Source organism: Crinia signifera, chromosome 19, assembly GCF_055691185.1.
Source record: "Crinia signifera chromosome 19, ASM5569118v1, whole genome shotgun sequence".
NCBI classification, from domain to species: Eukaryota; Metazoa; Chordata; class Amphibia; order Anura; family Myobatrachidae; genus Crinia; species Crinia signifera.
The window spans coordinates 18,606,431-18,619,104 of record NC_139226.1 but is presented as its reverse complement, the minus strand read 5'-3'; the positions used below and the strand labels follow the sequence as shown (position 1 = coordinate 18,619,104).

The 12,674-nt window shown below is 42.0% G+C and overlaps 1 protein-coding gene across 2 annotated transcripts in view; it reads left to right on the top strand.

The window, feature by feature from the left end:
* Positions 1-12,204, top strand: part of LOC146041721 (B-cell receptor CD22-like) — a 37,464-nt gene extending 25,260 nt beyond the window's left edge. For both annotated transcript variants that reach the window (XM_083161636.1, XM_083161635.1), the window contains 4 exons: positions 3,623-3,653; positions 10,009-10,059; positions 11,053-11,109; positions 12,016-12,204. In XM_083161636.1, the coding sequence (XP_083017762.1) occupies positions 3,623-3,653; positions 10,009-10,059; positions 11,053-11,109; positions 12,016-12,102 (226 nt within the window). In that variant the 3' untranslated portion in view covers positions 12,103-12,204. The remainder of the gene's footprint in view (positions 1-3,622; positions 3,654-10,008; positions 10,060-11,052; positions 11,110-12,015) is intronic.
* The last annotated feature ends 470 nt before the right edge of the window (positions 12,205-12,674 follow it).

The following is a 12,674-nucleotide window of genomic DNA, read 5'->3' as shown; positions in this document are numbered from 1 at the left end:
AGTGGATGAGTCCACTAAAGAGCTAAAAATCACGAGGGATAAGCTGGCCGCCTTTGAGCTCACAAATAAGAGTTCATTTACCAATGATAAACAGACCGATTGGATTACCAAGTTGGACAAACAAATTGAACAATATCAAAAAGACTTATTGCGCTTTAAGCGTGAAAAAAAACGCAAAGTGCAGCTCGATTACGAGCAGAATCGTGTATACCTTTGGCTAAGCACTGAAAGGCCCAAAGTAAGAAGGCAATTTGAGAGATACCCGAGACAACGTTATCATACGGATTATGAGGGGACTAGTACGTCTGCAAGTGAGACGGATGGACAGACACCCTCTACCTCAAATGATGCCCGCCCTTTAGGAGCAATTACACGTGGCTCCCTAAAACCACCAATAGGCCGAGGCGCCGGACGAGGCGCGGCCACCAAAGCGAAAGGCAAAGCAGGGCGCAAAAACGCCCGCTAGAAAAAAATCTTGTGTTCAATTTGTCAGAGACTCCCTTGGACGATGATGAGCAGGCAGTGCTGTCAAAAGGTTTGTCTTTTGTACCATCTTACAAACGTAATGCTTTTCAATGGAAAGTAGACTGTTTCAAATTTGGTCGATCTTTGAGGCTAAAAGAACATTTTGGGAACAAGCCTCAGATCCCTGCCATACCAAGTGATATACCTGCGCAACTTAAAAAATTACAGCCAAGATCTTCTTTTGATCCGCAGACTCATAACCACTCTATTAAATCATTCACTAGAATGATGGAAAATGCCGCCTATGATAATGTGTCAGAGTTCATTTATTCTGATAATCTTTCTGGTACTGAGCGCCAAGCGATGCGGAGGCTACAGCAGCGTTCTGATGTGGTCATCCGCAGAGCTGATAAAGGCGGCTCAGTAGTAGTGCAGGATCTGCATAAGTACATAGGAGAGTGTCAAAGACAATTAACTGATGTTACAGTATATGAACTTTTGGACATTGACCCAACCCACAGATTTAAGAATGAGTTAAACTCTGTACTATTGCAAGCTAAAAATGAAGGTTTTATTACAGATGATGTTTGTACAGCTTTACATACAGAGTTTCCAATAACTCCCCTTTTCTATACCTTGCCTAAGGTGCACAAAGGATTGCAAGACCCCCCTGGCAGACCTATCATATCTGCCAGGGGGTCGCTCTATCATCCAGTGTCCACCTATCTGGATTGTTTCTTAAATCCATGTATCCAACAAACTAGAGCGTACCTTAGGGATACTAATATGCTTATCAATAGATTAGGTGAAATTGATATTTGCCCTGAGGGAATGCTTCTGTGTAGTGCTGATGTTACCAGCCTATACACATGCATTCCGCATCAGGAAGGTATGGAAGCTGTGCATAACTTAATACGGGATAATGTATATTATCATGGGCCTCCAACCCATTTGTTTATGCAATTATTGTCTTTAGTCCTTAACAGGAATTACTTTGTTTTCAACAACAATCATTACAGACAGCGCCTTGGCTGTGCGATGGGGTCCTCGGTGGCCCCATCGTACGCCAATGCGTTTATGTGTGAAATTGACAATCGATTGTTTTTTCAAGGTCCCGATAGTGATAAAATTGTTTTATATTTAAGGTACATTGATGACCTCTTGCTACTGTGGAGAGGGTCAAAGCAATCTTTAATAGACCTTTTTGTCCAACATAATCTTTCCAACAGCCCAGTAAAGTTCACATATGTCATTGATGAGAGTATGGTTAACTTCTTAGATGTTAGCATTAAATTGAATAATAACAAACTATCTACTATGCTTTACGTCAAAGAGACAGATAGGAATACCATGCTCAGACATGAAAGCTGCCACCCTTTACCCCTCCGTGATGGCCTTCCCTATTCGCAAATGTTAAGGGTTAAGCGCATCACAAGTGACCCAGACCAAACCCTGAAAGACCTTAACCTTATGCAAGAGAGATTTGAACATCGAGGTTATAGACGCAGAGATCTAGAAAGGGTAAAAAACAAAGTGATTAACATCCCTAGAGAAGAAGCATTAAACCCAGCAACAAAGGAAGTTACAACTACCCAAAAATTACCTTGGGTTAATCAATTCTCTAATGAAAGTCCGGTAATCACTAAAAGGGTTAAAAAATTGTGGCCATTAATCACTACTGATAAGGATCTCCCAGGTTTAAACAAACTACAGCTGATGCCAGCGTACAAACGGGGGAAGAACCTAGGTGATTTACTGGTGAAGTTAGATGTCAGTAGTCTTACTAAAAAATCTGCTCCTAAGCACTTTCTGACTCGCCCGGCTGGGTGTTTCAGATGCATAGGATGCATTACTTGTCGTTCCATGATGGTGGGTGACTACATCACACACCCACACACAGGACGTAAACTTCCTATCAAACATGCTGTAACCTGTTCTAGTAGATTCGTTGTGTACACTCTGTCTTGTCCATGTGGTCTTTACTACGTGGGCAAGACAGAGTGTCAATTTAAAGAACGTATGGCAAACCACCGGTATGCCATTAGATTGGCATTGAATAGTGGTAGCAGTGAACAACCCGTAGCAAGACACTGTGCCCAAATGGGTCACAGTGTCGCTAGTTTAAAATCTAAAATTATTGATCATGTTCCTGCACCACCCAGAGGAGGTAATAGAGGTAAACTCTTGCTGCAGTCGGAGGCGAGGTGGATTTTCACCTTGGACACGATTGCACCAAGAGGGCTCAATGAGCAGCATGGGCTGCAAAGCTTTCTTTAAAGGAATCTTGTTGGTATTATTCCCGCAGATCCTTTTTACATATTCCATTAATATTTGCCATATATTGACATAAAGGTATCATAGTAGGCCAGTGGATAGCACATGATTTATTTATAAATAAAAATAAATTTGATATTGAAATGACTAAAAATTATCTAAATATGCAAATAATAGAGTCATTATGTTGCCTTAACACATTGTGAATGATACTAATCTTGTTGATTGTGTATTATTATGTATTTACGTGTTTTGAATGCGTTTTTAAACTCCTTTTTTTTCTGTTGTTTATTCAGTTTCTATAGCAACCACCCGGCGGCCGTACAGCGTAGTCCTGTGAGGCAGAATGAAAGACAGTGCTGATGTCATCACTGGGCGCCCCGGGAGGCGTCGCACAAGCTGTGACGCAACCAGGAAGCCTGAGTGAGTGACCGGACGGTCCGACTTCGCGCCAACAGGACGGCGGGGACAGCTGATCCAGGTGAGTATGCAATTATGTGTGGGCGGGGATATTCACGTTTTTGGGTATTTTACTGTGCATTGTATGATAGTTTGTCATGCCCTGAGGACGAGCAGTAGCTCGAAACACTGTGTCGGTGGATTGATATGCAATAAAGCATTTTGAAAATTCTTATGAAGTCTCAGAGTGCCGCCCTCGCTACAAGATTGTCTATATATATATATATAAATATGTAGAACATATTTAGACCCAACACAAATAAAGAATAGATCTACTGTAATTCATTGCTCCTGCAATATATAGTAGACCAATAATAACAATAATAACATGGTAACTCAACAATCAATCATGCAACGCAATGGTTTATCATTGTAAATTAGCACTATTTGTGTTCATTTCTAACTAATGTTCTTTGTTTAACAGGAAGAAACAATATTTCAGGAGAACAAATGAGGTAGTATTCTCAAATGATCACACACACACACATACTGTAGCAAAGTAATATAGCTTTCACATCGCATATGAGGGATTGGACCCAGAATCTTGAACCTCGCTCCAATCCAGGATCAAGCCGCTGACTGCACAAGCTGGCTGCGAAGAAAATCACTGCGTAGCCATATTTCGGGTTGCAGTGACTGCATGTGACTTTACTCAGTCCTTTTGCCCGCCAACCATAATTCTAGACACTCCTCCGTTGTGTGGGCCATGCCCCCCACAATGTTCGGTTGATAGCCCCTTGACCGCACATCATAAACTATGGTCACGTATGCACGGATCTTTAAAAATTTTCAAAAATGCTTAGTGAATAAGGCCTTTATAATAACTTTTTTATTAGATTTTCACAATTGAACAGAAACAATAATACAATACATCAAAGTGATAGTAACAATAAATAAATAAATAAGAATAAAGGGAAATTAAAGCATTACGAGATATCATAGATTTTGGAATAAATATATTCAATTATACTAAGTTCACATTTATCGACATGTTTTACAGATTACATTAGTTAAAAACTATTTTATAATAATAATAATAATAATAATAATAATAATAATAATAATAATAATAATAATAATAATAATAAAAATGTAAGTTTATGAAATTTGGCGCATCAATGACCAACTTGTCTTCTCAAACACTTTCCTAATCTTATTTCGGATAGACGAGTCAAGTGATTCTATAAGTACTTCCCATTGTTTATAAAATGAAGAAACCCCCGTCTCCAAAGCCGGAAAGACCGTTTTTCTATATAATATAAAATTTCTAGTTAATTGGATTTTACAGTTTCCAATAACGGTGGTTTTGGGGAAGGCCTTTAACCCCTTCCCGACATTTGACGTACATTTACGTCATAGTCAGGATGTACTTTCCGACGCATGGCATAAATGTACGTCATGACTTTAAAGTGTCACCGCGTCTATAGACGCGGTGACAGAGGGACGATGGCTGCTGTCCCTGACAGCAGACATCTTCCCTCGTGGCCCCCATCGGCGATCGCTGTGATATGCTGTTCAAATGTGAACAGCCAATTGCAGCGTTTTCTGTGTACCGGCGAATAACGGCGCTCGGTAACACAGGGATCGGTGGTAATTGGTGCTGTTAAGTACAGCACCAATCAGCACCGGGTGTAAAGGGGTCACTGGTGGTCACCCCACCTCACCCCACCTGCCCCCAAGGCTGTGATTGGTCCGTCGGACCGACGGACCAATCACAGCCATTACACCTCAGAGGAAATAACGGAGACAGCCCTGCAGCCGCCATTCCGGTCAGGAACAGCGTGCAGAGCATTCTCCGTGCCCATCTGTCCTCTTATACTGACCTGATCAGCGTTGGTGGTGTGGTGGCATCCGTGCTGCCTGCTGCTGGTGCTTCCTGGTTGCTGGTGCTTCCTGGTGCTTCCTGGTTGTTGTGCTGCTGCTGCTGCAGCGTCATTGTGTCATAGAATATAATATTGTGTAATATAATTTTGTCTCTGCTGCCCCCTGCTGCCCCCCTTTTGTGCTGATCAGTATAAATTAACTGATCAGCAACTTTTTTGGGGTGCAGGGTTTTTTTTTTTATATATATACCCCGTCAGGTTGCACCAAAAGTTGTGTGCCTGCTGCCCCTCACTGCTAATCAGTGTTGCATCACTGATCAGCAGTTTTTTTTTTTTTTTAAGGGTGCTGTGGGGTCTTTTTTAAAAAAAATTTTTACACCCACGGTGATTTTGTGGGTGTCCTGTGGCCGCTGAGCGCTGATCAGTGACGTACATCACTGATCACCATTTTTGGCACAGGGTTGATCTAATTTTTTTTTTTTGGATCAAATTCCTGTTGCCTTTGACTCATCAGCAGTTTTTTTTTATTTTAATTTTTTTGGAGGGTGCTGTGGGGTCTTTTTTTAAAAAATTTTTACACCCACAGTGATTTTGTGGGTGTCCTGTGGCCGCTGAGCGCTGATCAGTGACGTACATCACTGATCAGCATTTTTGGCACAGGGTTGATCTAATTTTTTTGGGGGGGGATCAAATTCCTGTTGCCTTTGACTCATCAGCATTTTTTTTTTTTTTTTTGGAGGGTGCTGTGGGGTCTTTTTTTTATTTTTTTTTACACCCACGGTGATTTTGTGGGTGTCCTGTGGCCGCTGAGCGCTGATCAGTGACGGACGTTACTGACCAACATCTGTGCTCAATTTTTGGCGCAGGAGCTTTTTTTTTTTCTTTTAACCCCTTCAAGGTTGTACCAAAATCTGCCTTGAAGCTGCTGCCCCTTAAGTGCACTTACACGTGTTAAAGCACTACATACACACTACATACCCCCCGTGTTGAAATAAAGTTTGTACCCCCCCCCCTACACTATACACGTGTTAAAACACTACACTTACACAAACACAAAAATAATAAAAATGTCCCAATCATCCCAAAGACTGTTTTCAGCGGAGGAGGCATATGCCCTTATTGCCTCTGACACTGACACAGCCAGTGAAGTAAGCGATTAATTTGCATTCGTCTTAAGCTCCTCTTCCTCCTCTAGTGATGAGGGACCCCCTCAAAGACGCCCCTGTAGAGCAGCTGAGACCCCCCCCCCAATGATTGATCTCATATGGACCCCACCACCAGACAATTTTGAGCCCCAGGTTCCTGAGTTTTTGGCCAACCCAGGAATCCAATTTGATACTACAGGCCTCAAAGAAATTGACTTTTTCAAAGTCTTTTTCTCTGATGATTTTATAAATTTAATGGTGGACCAAAGTAATTTATATGCCCAGCAGTTTATTGCCCAAAACCCCACGTCATCATTTGCTAGGTGGACCCCTGTAGATGCAGTAGAGATGATGACGTTTTGGGGTCTGGTGTTACATATGGGCATAGTTAAAAAGCCAGAAATTAGGCAATATTGCAGTACAGATGTTCTGTACAGCACCCCACTTCATTGTATGGCCATGACCCGGACTCGTTTTGAGACGATCCTTAAATTTTTGCATTACAACGATAATGCACAGTGCCCACCCAGAGATGATCCCACCTTTGACCGGCTATTCAAAGTCAGGCCGGTCATTGATCATTTCAGCGCCAAATTTGCTGAGATGTACATCCCCGAAAAATTCATTTGTGTAGACGAGTCACTTATACATTTTAAAGGAAGGGTTAAATTCCGCCAGTACCTTCCCAATAAGAGGGCAAGGTATGGCATAAAAATGTATAAGCTGTGAAAGTACCTCAGGGTACACCCACAGGTTTAGGGTATATGAAGGGAAGGACACAAGAATTGAACCGCCAGAATGCCCCCCCTCCCTCGTAGGTGTTAGTGGAAAGATTGTCTGGGATTTAGTGCACCCCTTCCTGGATAAGGGTTATCACCTCTATGTGGATAACTTTTACACCAGCATCCCCCTGTTTAAGGCCCTTGGTTCAAGAGGTACAGCAGCTTGCGGTACTGTGCGCAAGAACCAAAGAGGCCTCCCAAAAACGCACGTTGCCCAATTACTGAGAAAGGGTGAAAGCAGGGCACAATCCACCGAAAATATGTTGTTGGTCAAATATAAGGACAAGAGGGATGTCCTTATACTGACAACAATTCACAGAGACAGTACCACTTCCGTCCCTGTACGAGGTACCAGTACCCACACCTCAAAATCTATTTGTATCCTAGATTACAATAAGTACATGGGCGGAGTAAATCTTTCAGATCAGGTACTGAAGCCGTACAGTGCCCTGTGGAAAACAAAAATATGGTATAAGAAGCTGGCCGTGTATATCATCCAGATGGCACTGTATAACGCTTACGTACTATTCCGTTCTACCAGCCAGATGGGGACATTTATGCACTTTCAAGAGGAAGTCATAAAGGGCCTAATATTTGGGAACCAGCAGGCAGAGGACCCCAGTACTTCTAGTACTGGCCCCAGTACTTCTAGTACTGGCCCCCGTATTGTATCAGGGCAGCATTTTCCTAACTAAATCCTCTCCACTGGAAAAAAGGGCAGGACACAAAAAAGATGCAAAGTTTGCTATAAAAAGGGAATAAGAAAGCAAACTATTTTCCACTGTGAAACTTGCCCCGACAAACCCGGCCTATGTATGAAGGAGTGTTTTAAAATATACCACACATCTATGGATTATTAGGTTCATCATTTCACCGTGCTTCGGGGGTCTTGCTAATGCGACATAGCACCCACCATTCATTCCATCAGAATCTGTGCTGCAAAATCCAAATATCACTCCTTCCCTTCTGAGTCCTGCCATGCACCCAAATGGTATTTTTTGGTCACATATGAGGCATTGCCGTACTTGGGAGAAATTACGGCACCGATTTTGGGGTGCTTTGTCTCCTTCATTCCTTGTGAAAATGAAACATTTTGAGCCAGAACTGCATTTTTGTGTAAAAAATGTAATTTTTCATTTTCACAGCCCAGTTGTACCAAAATTGGTGAAACCCCTGGGGGTTTGAAATGTACACTATACCCCTAGATGAATTCCCTGAGGGGTGTGGTTTGCAAAATGGGGTCACTTGTGGGGGGGTTCCACTGTATTGGTGCTTCAGGGGTCTTGCTAATGCGACATAGCACCCACCATTCATTCCACCAGAATCTGTGCTGCAAAATCCAAATATCACTCCTTCCCTTCTGAGTCCTGCCATGCACCCAAATGGTATTTTTTGGTCACATATGAGGCATTGCCGTACTCGGGAGAAATTGTGGCACAGATTTTGGGGTGCTTTGTCTCCTTCATTCCTTGTGAAAATGAAAAATTTTGAGCCAGAACTGCATTTTTGTGTAAAAAAATGTAATTTTTCATTTTCACAGCCCAGTTGTACCAAAATTGGTGAAACCCCTGGGGGTTTGAAATGTACACTATACCCCTAGATGAATTCCCTGAGGGGTGTAGTTTGCAAAATGGGGTCACTTGTGGGGGAATTCCACTGTATTGGTGCTTCGGGGGTCTTGCTAATGCGACATAGCACCCACCATTCATTCCACCAGAATCTGTGCTGCAAAATCCAAATATCACTCCTTCCCTTCTGAGTCCTGCCATGCACCCAAATGGTATTTTTGGGTCACATATGAGGCATTGCCGTACTCGGGAGAAATTGCGGCACAGATTTTGGGGTGCTTTGTCTCCTTCATTCCTTGTAAAAATGAAAAATTTTGAGCCAGAACTGCATTTTTGTGTAAAAAAATGTAATTTTTTATTTTCACTGCCCAGTTGTACCAAAATTGGTGAAACCCCTGGGGGTTTGAAATGTACACTATACCCCTAGATGAATTCCCTGAGGGGTGTAGTTTGCAAAATAGGGTCGATTGTGGGGGAGGTTCCTAACTTTTAGCATCTTATGGTGCCTAGAAACCTACATGGTGCCTAAAAAATAATCTCATAAAAAGGAGGCTCCAAAATCAAGTAGGTGCTCCTTCTATTATGAAGCCTGTGGTTTGGTCAACGTGCACACTAGGGCCACATATAGGATATTTATGAAAACAAAAGAATTGGGGGAATCAATTTTTAGTCACATTTCTCTAGTAAAATCTACTGTGTTCCTTAGAAAAATGTATTAAAATTGAAAATCTGCAAAAAAAATGAAATTTTGAAATTTCACCTACACCTTGTTTTAATTCCTGTGAAACACCTAAAGGGTTAACAAACTTCCAGAATGCTGTTTTGAATACTGTGAGGGGTGCAGTTTTTGAAATGGCATCATTTATGGGGGTGTCTCACATAGAAGTCCCTCAAAGTCACATCAGAACTGAACTGGTCCCTAAAAAAATCAGTGTTTGAAATTTTCTTGAAAATTTGAGAATTTGCTATTCATATTTTAAGCCTCCTAGTGTCCAAAAAAATTAAAAGGAGGTTGAAATAATGATGGCAACATAAAGTAGACATATGGTCTTTGTTAGTTATTAACTATTTTGAGTGGTATGATTATTTGTCTCACAAGCAGAAAATTTAACATTTTGAAAATTGCAAAATTTTCAATTTTTTTACGACATTTTTGTATTTTTCACAAATAAACACAGACTGTATCGACCAAAATTTACCACTAACTTAAAGTACAATGTGTCACAAGAAAACAATCTCAAAATCACTGGGATAAGTAAAAGCAATAAAAAGTTATCCCCACATAAAGTGATACATATCAGATTTGAAAAAAGGGCTCTGTCAGGAAGGCAAAAACAGGCTGCGGCGGTAAGGGGTTAATTCAACAATGTCTTACTCTAATACTTCATTCTTTGCAAATAGCACATCTTCAGGGTCAAATGTAGATTATATACAGTATATATGTAGTCATGAGTAACACATTCCTCTGATACAGGGTTTCTTGTTTTGACAGGGAAGTTTGGCTAGAAAATTAGAATCGAAGGAGAACGTGTACTCTACAAAGGTACAATCTGCATATCGGGATGTTTAGTATGTGACCCTCAGGGGCAGATTTATTAAGCTTGGAGAAGAGATAAACTGGAGATAAAGTGGAGAAAAGGTAAAAGGAGATAAAGCACCAGCCAATCAGCTGTGTTTGAAAAAGACAGTTGGGAGTTGATTGGCTGTGCTTTATCTCCTTTTACCTTTTCTCTGCTTTATCTCCAGTTTATCTCTTCTACAAGCTTAATAAATCTGCCCCTCAATTCTTCATAGTATAATATTATTATTGACTGTATATTTGTCTATCTATAAAGTAATTTACTTGTCTAAAACGGCATCCGGGTGATAGGTTAACACTGTCCAGGTCGACAGTAAATAGGTTGTATACAAGAGTTCGACATGCACAAGGTCAACGTTGACAAAAGATCAACACAAGCAAAAGATCGTGGCAATGGTTGACACGTGAAAAGGTCGACGTGAGTTTTCACATCTATTTGTGTCAATGTCGACGCCTGAAGACATGGACCCCCAATTAGTGTAGCGCATTTGGACTTTTTGGTGCCGGCCTATTGACTGTTGACTAGACACTGTCAATATCCAGGTTCCAATTGCCAGCTCAGTTTGTTACAGATGGAGTGTGCCACATCTTTGCAGGGGTTGGCAGTGGAATCGCTAGCCCCCGGCCACCGCCGGAAGGGGATGCATGCGTACGAGATGCACACGCAACCCCTTAAACTGGAGCTCCCCCCGGCTCCCTGCCGCCTTGTCGCCGTCCCCTGCTCCCCCCCCCCCTAACCCTGCCCATCTCCCTGAAGTGGAGATGGGTAGGATTCACATCCCCTGCTGACAGGAAACTGGGGCGCGTGTGTGTGGGTCCCAGTCAGATGCAGCGTCCGCTCGCCAGTGGGTGTGGTCTGGCGAACCCCGGTGCTGGATGAGCAGCGCTATATCTGTATGTTTGTCTCTATTTTGCTCATGAAGATTTTTGTAAACTTTTCTTTTTTACTTCTTTTAGTCTGTGGGATACACGGATCTCCTTCAGAATGATAACACATCCTATTGTATACTACAGGTGAGGTGATTAATGCTACTACAGAGTTCCTTCTCCTTACGCAAGAGAATAATCAAAGCTTGGAGAGAAAGAACGCTTTGGTTTATCTCTCCATCTAAGCTTCGATAAATCTCCCATAACCATTCAAAGAACTGGTGATAATTTTCAAAGAATGGGGATCTAGTCTTGCATATGACCGGGACAAACCCACGGTCTCAATTTATTGCCAACCCAATCAAGAAAGGTTCTCTAATGGGTGTAGGGGTGCGATGCACCTGACTCCCAAATTACCATCAACGCAGAAATCATGGTGATAATGCAAGTAGTGTTACAGATGGGGCCCTCCTCATCTAGCCCTTTAATCGGATTAAGTGAGCAATAGGATGACTCTGATAATCCCCTACTGTATTGTCCTATGTATTGTATTGCTGCTGAGAACAATAGGATAGCCATGGTGAGCCACGGTGAGCCAAGAACTAAGGAAGACAGTTGAGAGGGGCTCCACCTGTAGTCTTCAAAGTACATTTATATGTGTGGTGTCGAGAGGGGGGGGGGGGGGAGTTCTTTTTACCTGGGTCCAGGTCTGCTGGGTGGGGGGGCTGATCTCACTCCCTCCACCCCCAATGCAGGTAACTGGGCAGTGGGGAGAGAGATGACTCCCTGTTATAGCACTACCTACACCTCTAGTTGGTGGCATTGTCTGAACACTTCTGTCCTGACCAACAAATAGTATTAACCAGGATCAGTTGCCTTTACTATTTATAGTCCTTCACATAAACCAGGTACAAATAGGAGGACATCTGACTGCTCAGGAAACTTGACCTCAACGACGAAGATCTGAATACAATATTTCGATAACTGTCTCATAGAACTAATGTACTGTAATACCATTGCAACATCTCACAGTATCTTTGTACTTTTCAACAGCCAACAGCTAATAATAACAACAAGCCTGTCACCGGAGAGAGCCACCTCCAGCCACTGCAAAGTCAAACCATATATGAAAATATGTAACGCAACGTGACCATTGTAGAGTTTGCATATCACACATCTGGGGCTTTCTGGCTTTGCAGCTTAACAATGAATAAATTCCATTCTCAGACCAATGAAAGGAATTTTATAATTCACAAACAACAGTGTCTGTGTTTTATTCTACCGGTTGTGTTTTCATTCCTACATGTACATGGTATAATATGACTGATTTCCATTGATGGGTAACTTCTACTAAATTACTACAGGGTTGGGGAATGGAACATTGCCCCTTTCTGATTCCTCTATGATATGCTAGTTAAAAAGCCTGTCAAAATGACTGCTTCTGCAATGTACTTGCACTTTGAGTGGTGACAGTTTTTTCTATCATTTTGAGCAGTGACAGTTTTACCTATCTTCTCCTATCTCCAATCTCTCTCTTCACAGCTCCCTCTGTCCATATCCAGCAAGTTTGTAACAGATCAGTGTCCCTGCAAAAAATGCTTTCACTTTCTGTGGCACAGTTATTTAGTTTATCGAGTGGCCTCTACTGGTCACTGGCGGTACTTCATCAGATCTACAAACAAAAGGGGTAGCCTATTAGCAGTGGTAACATA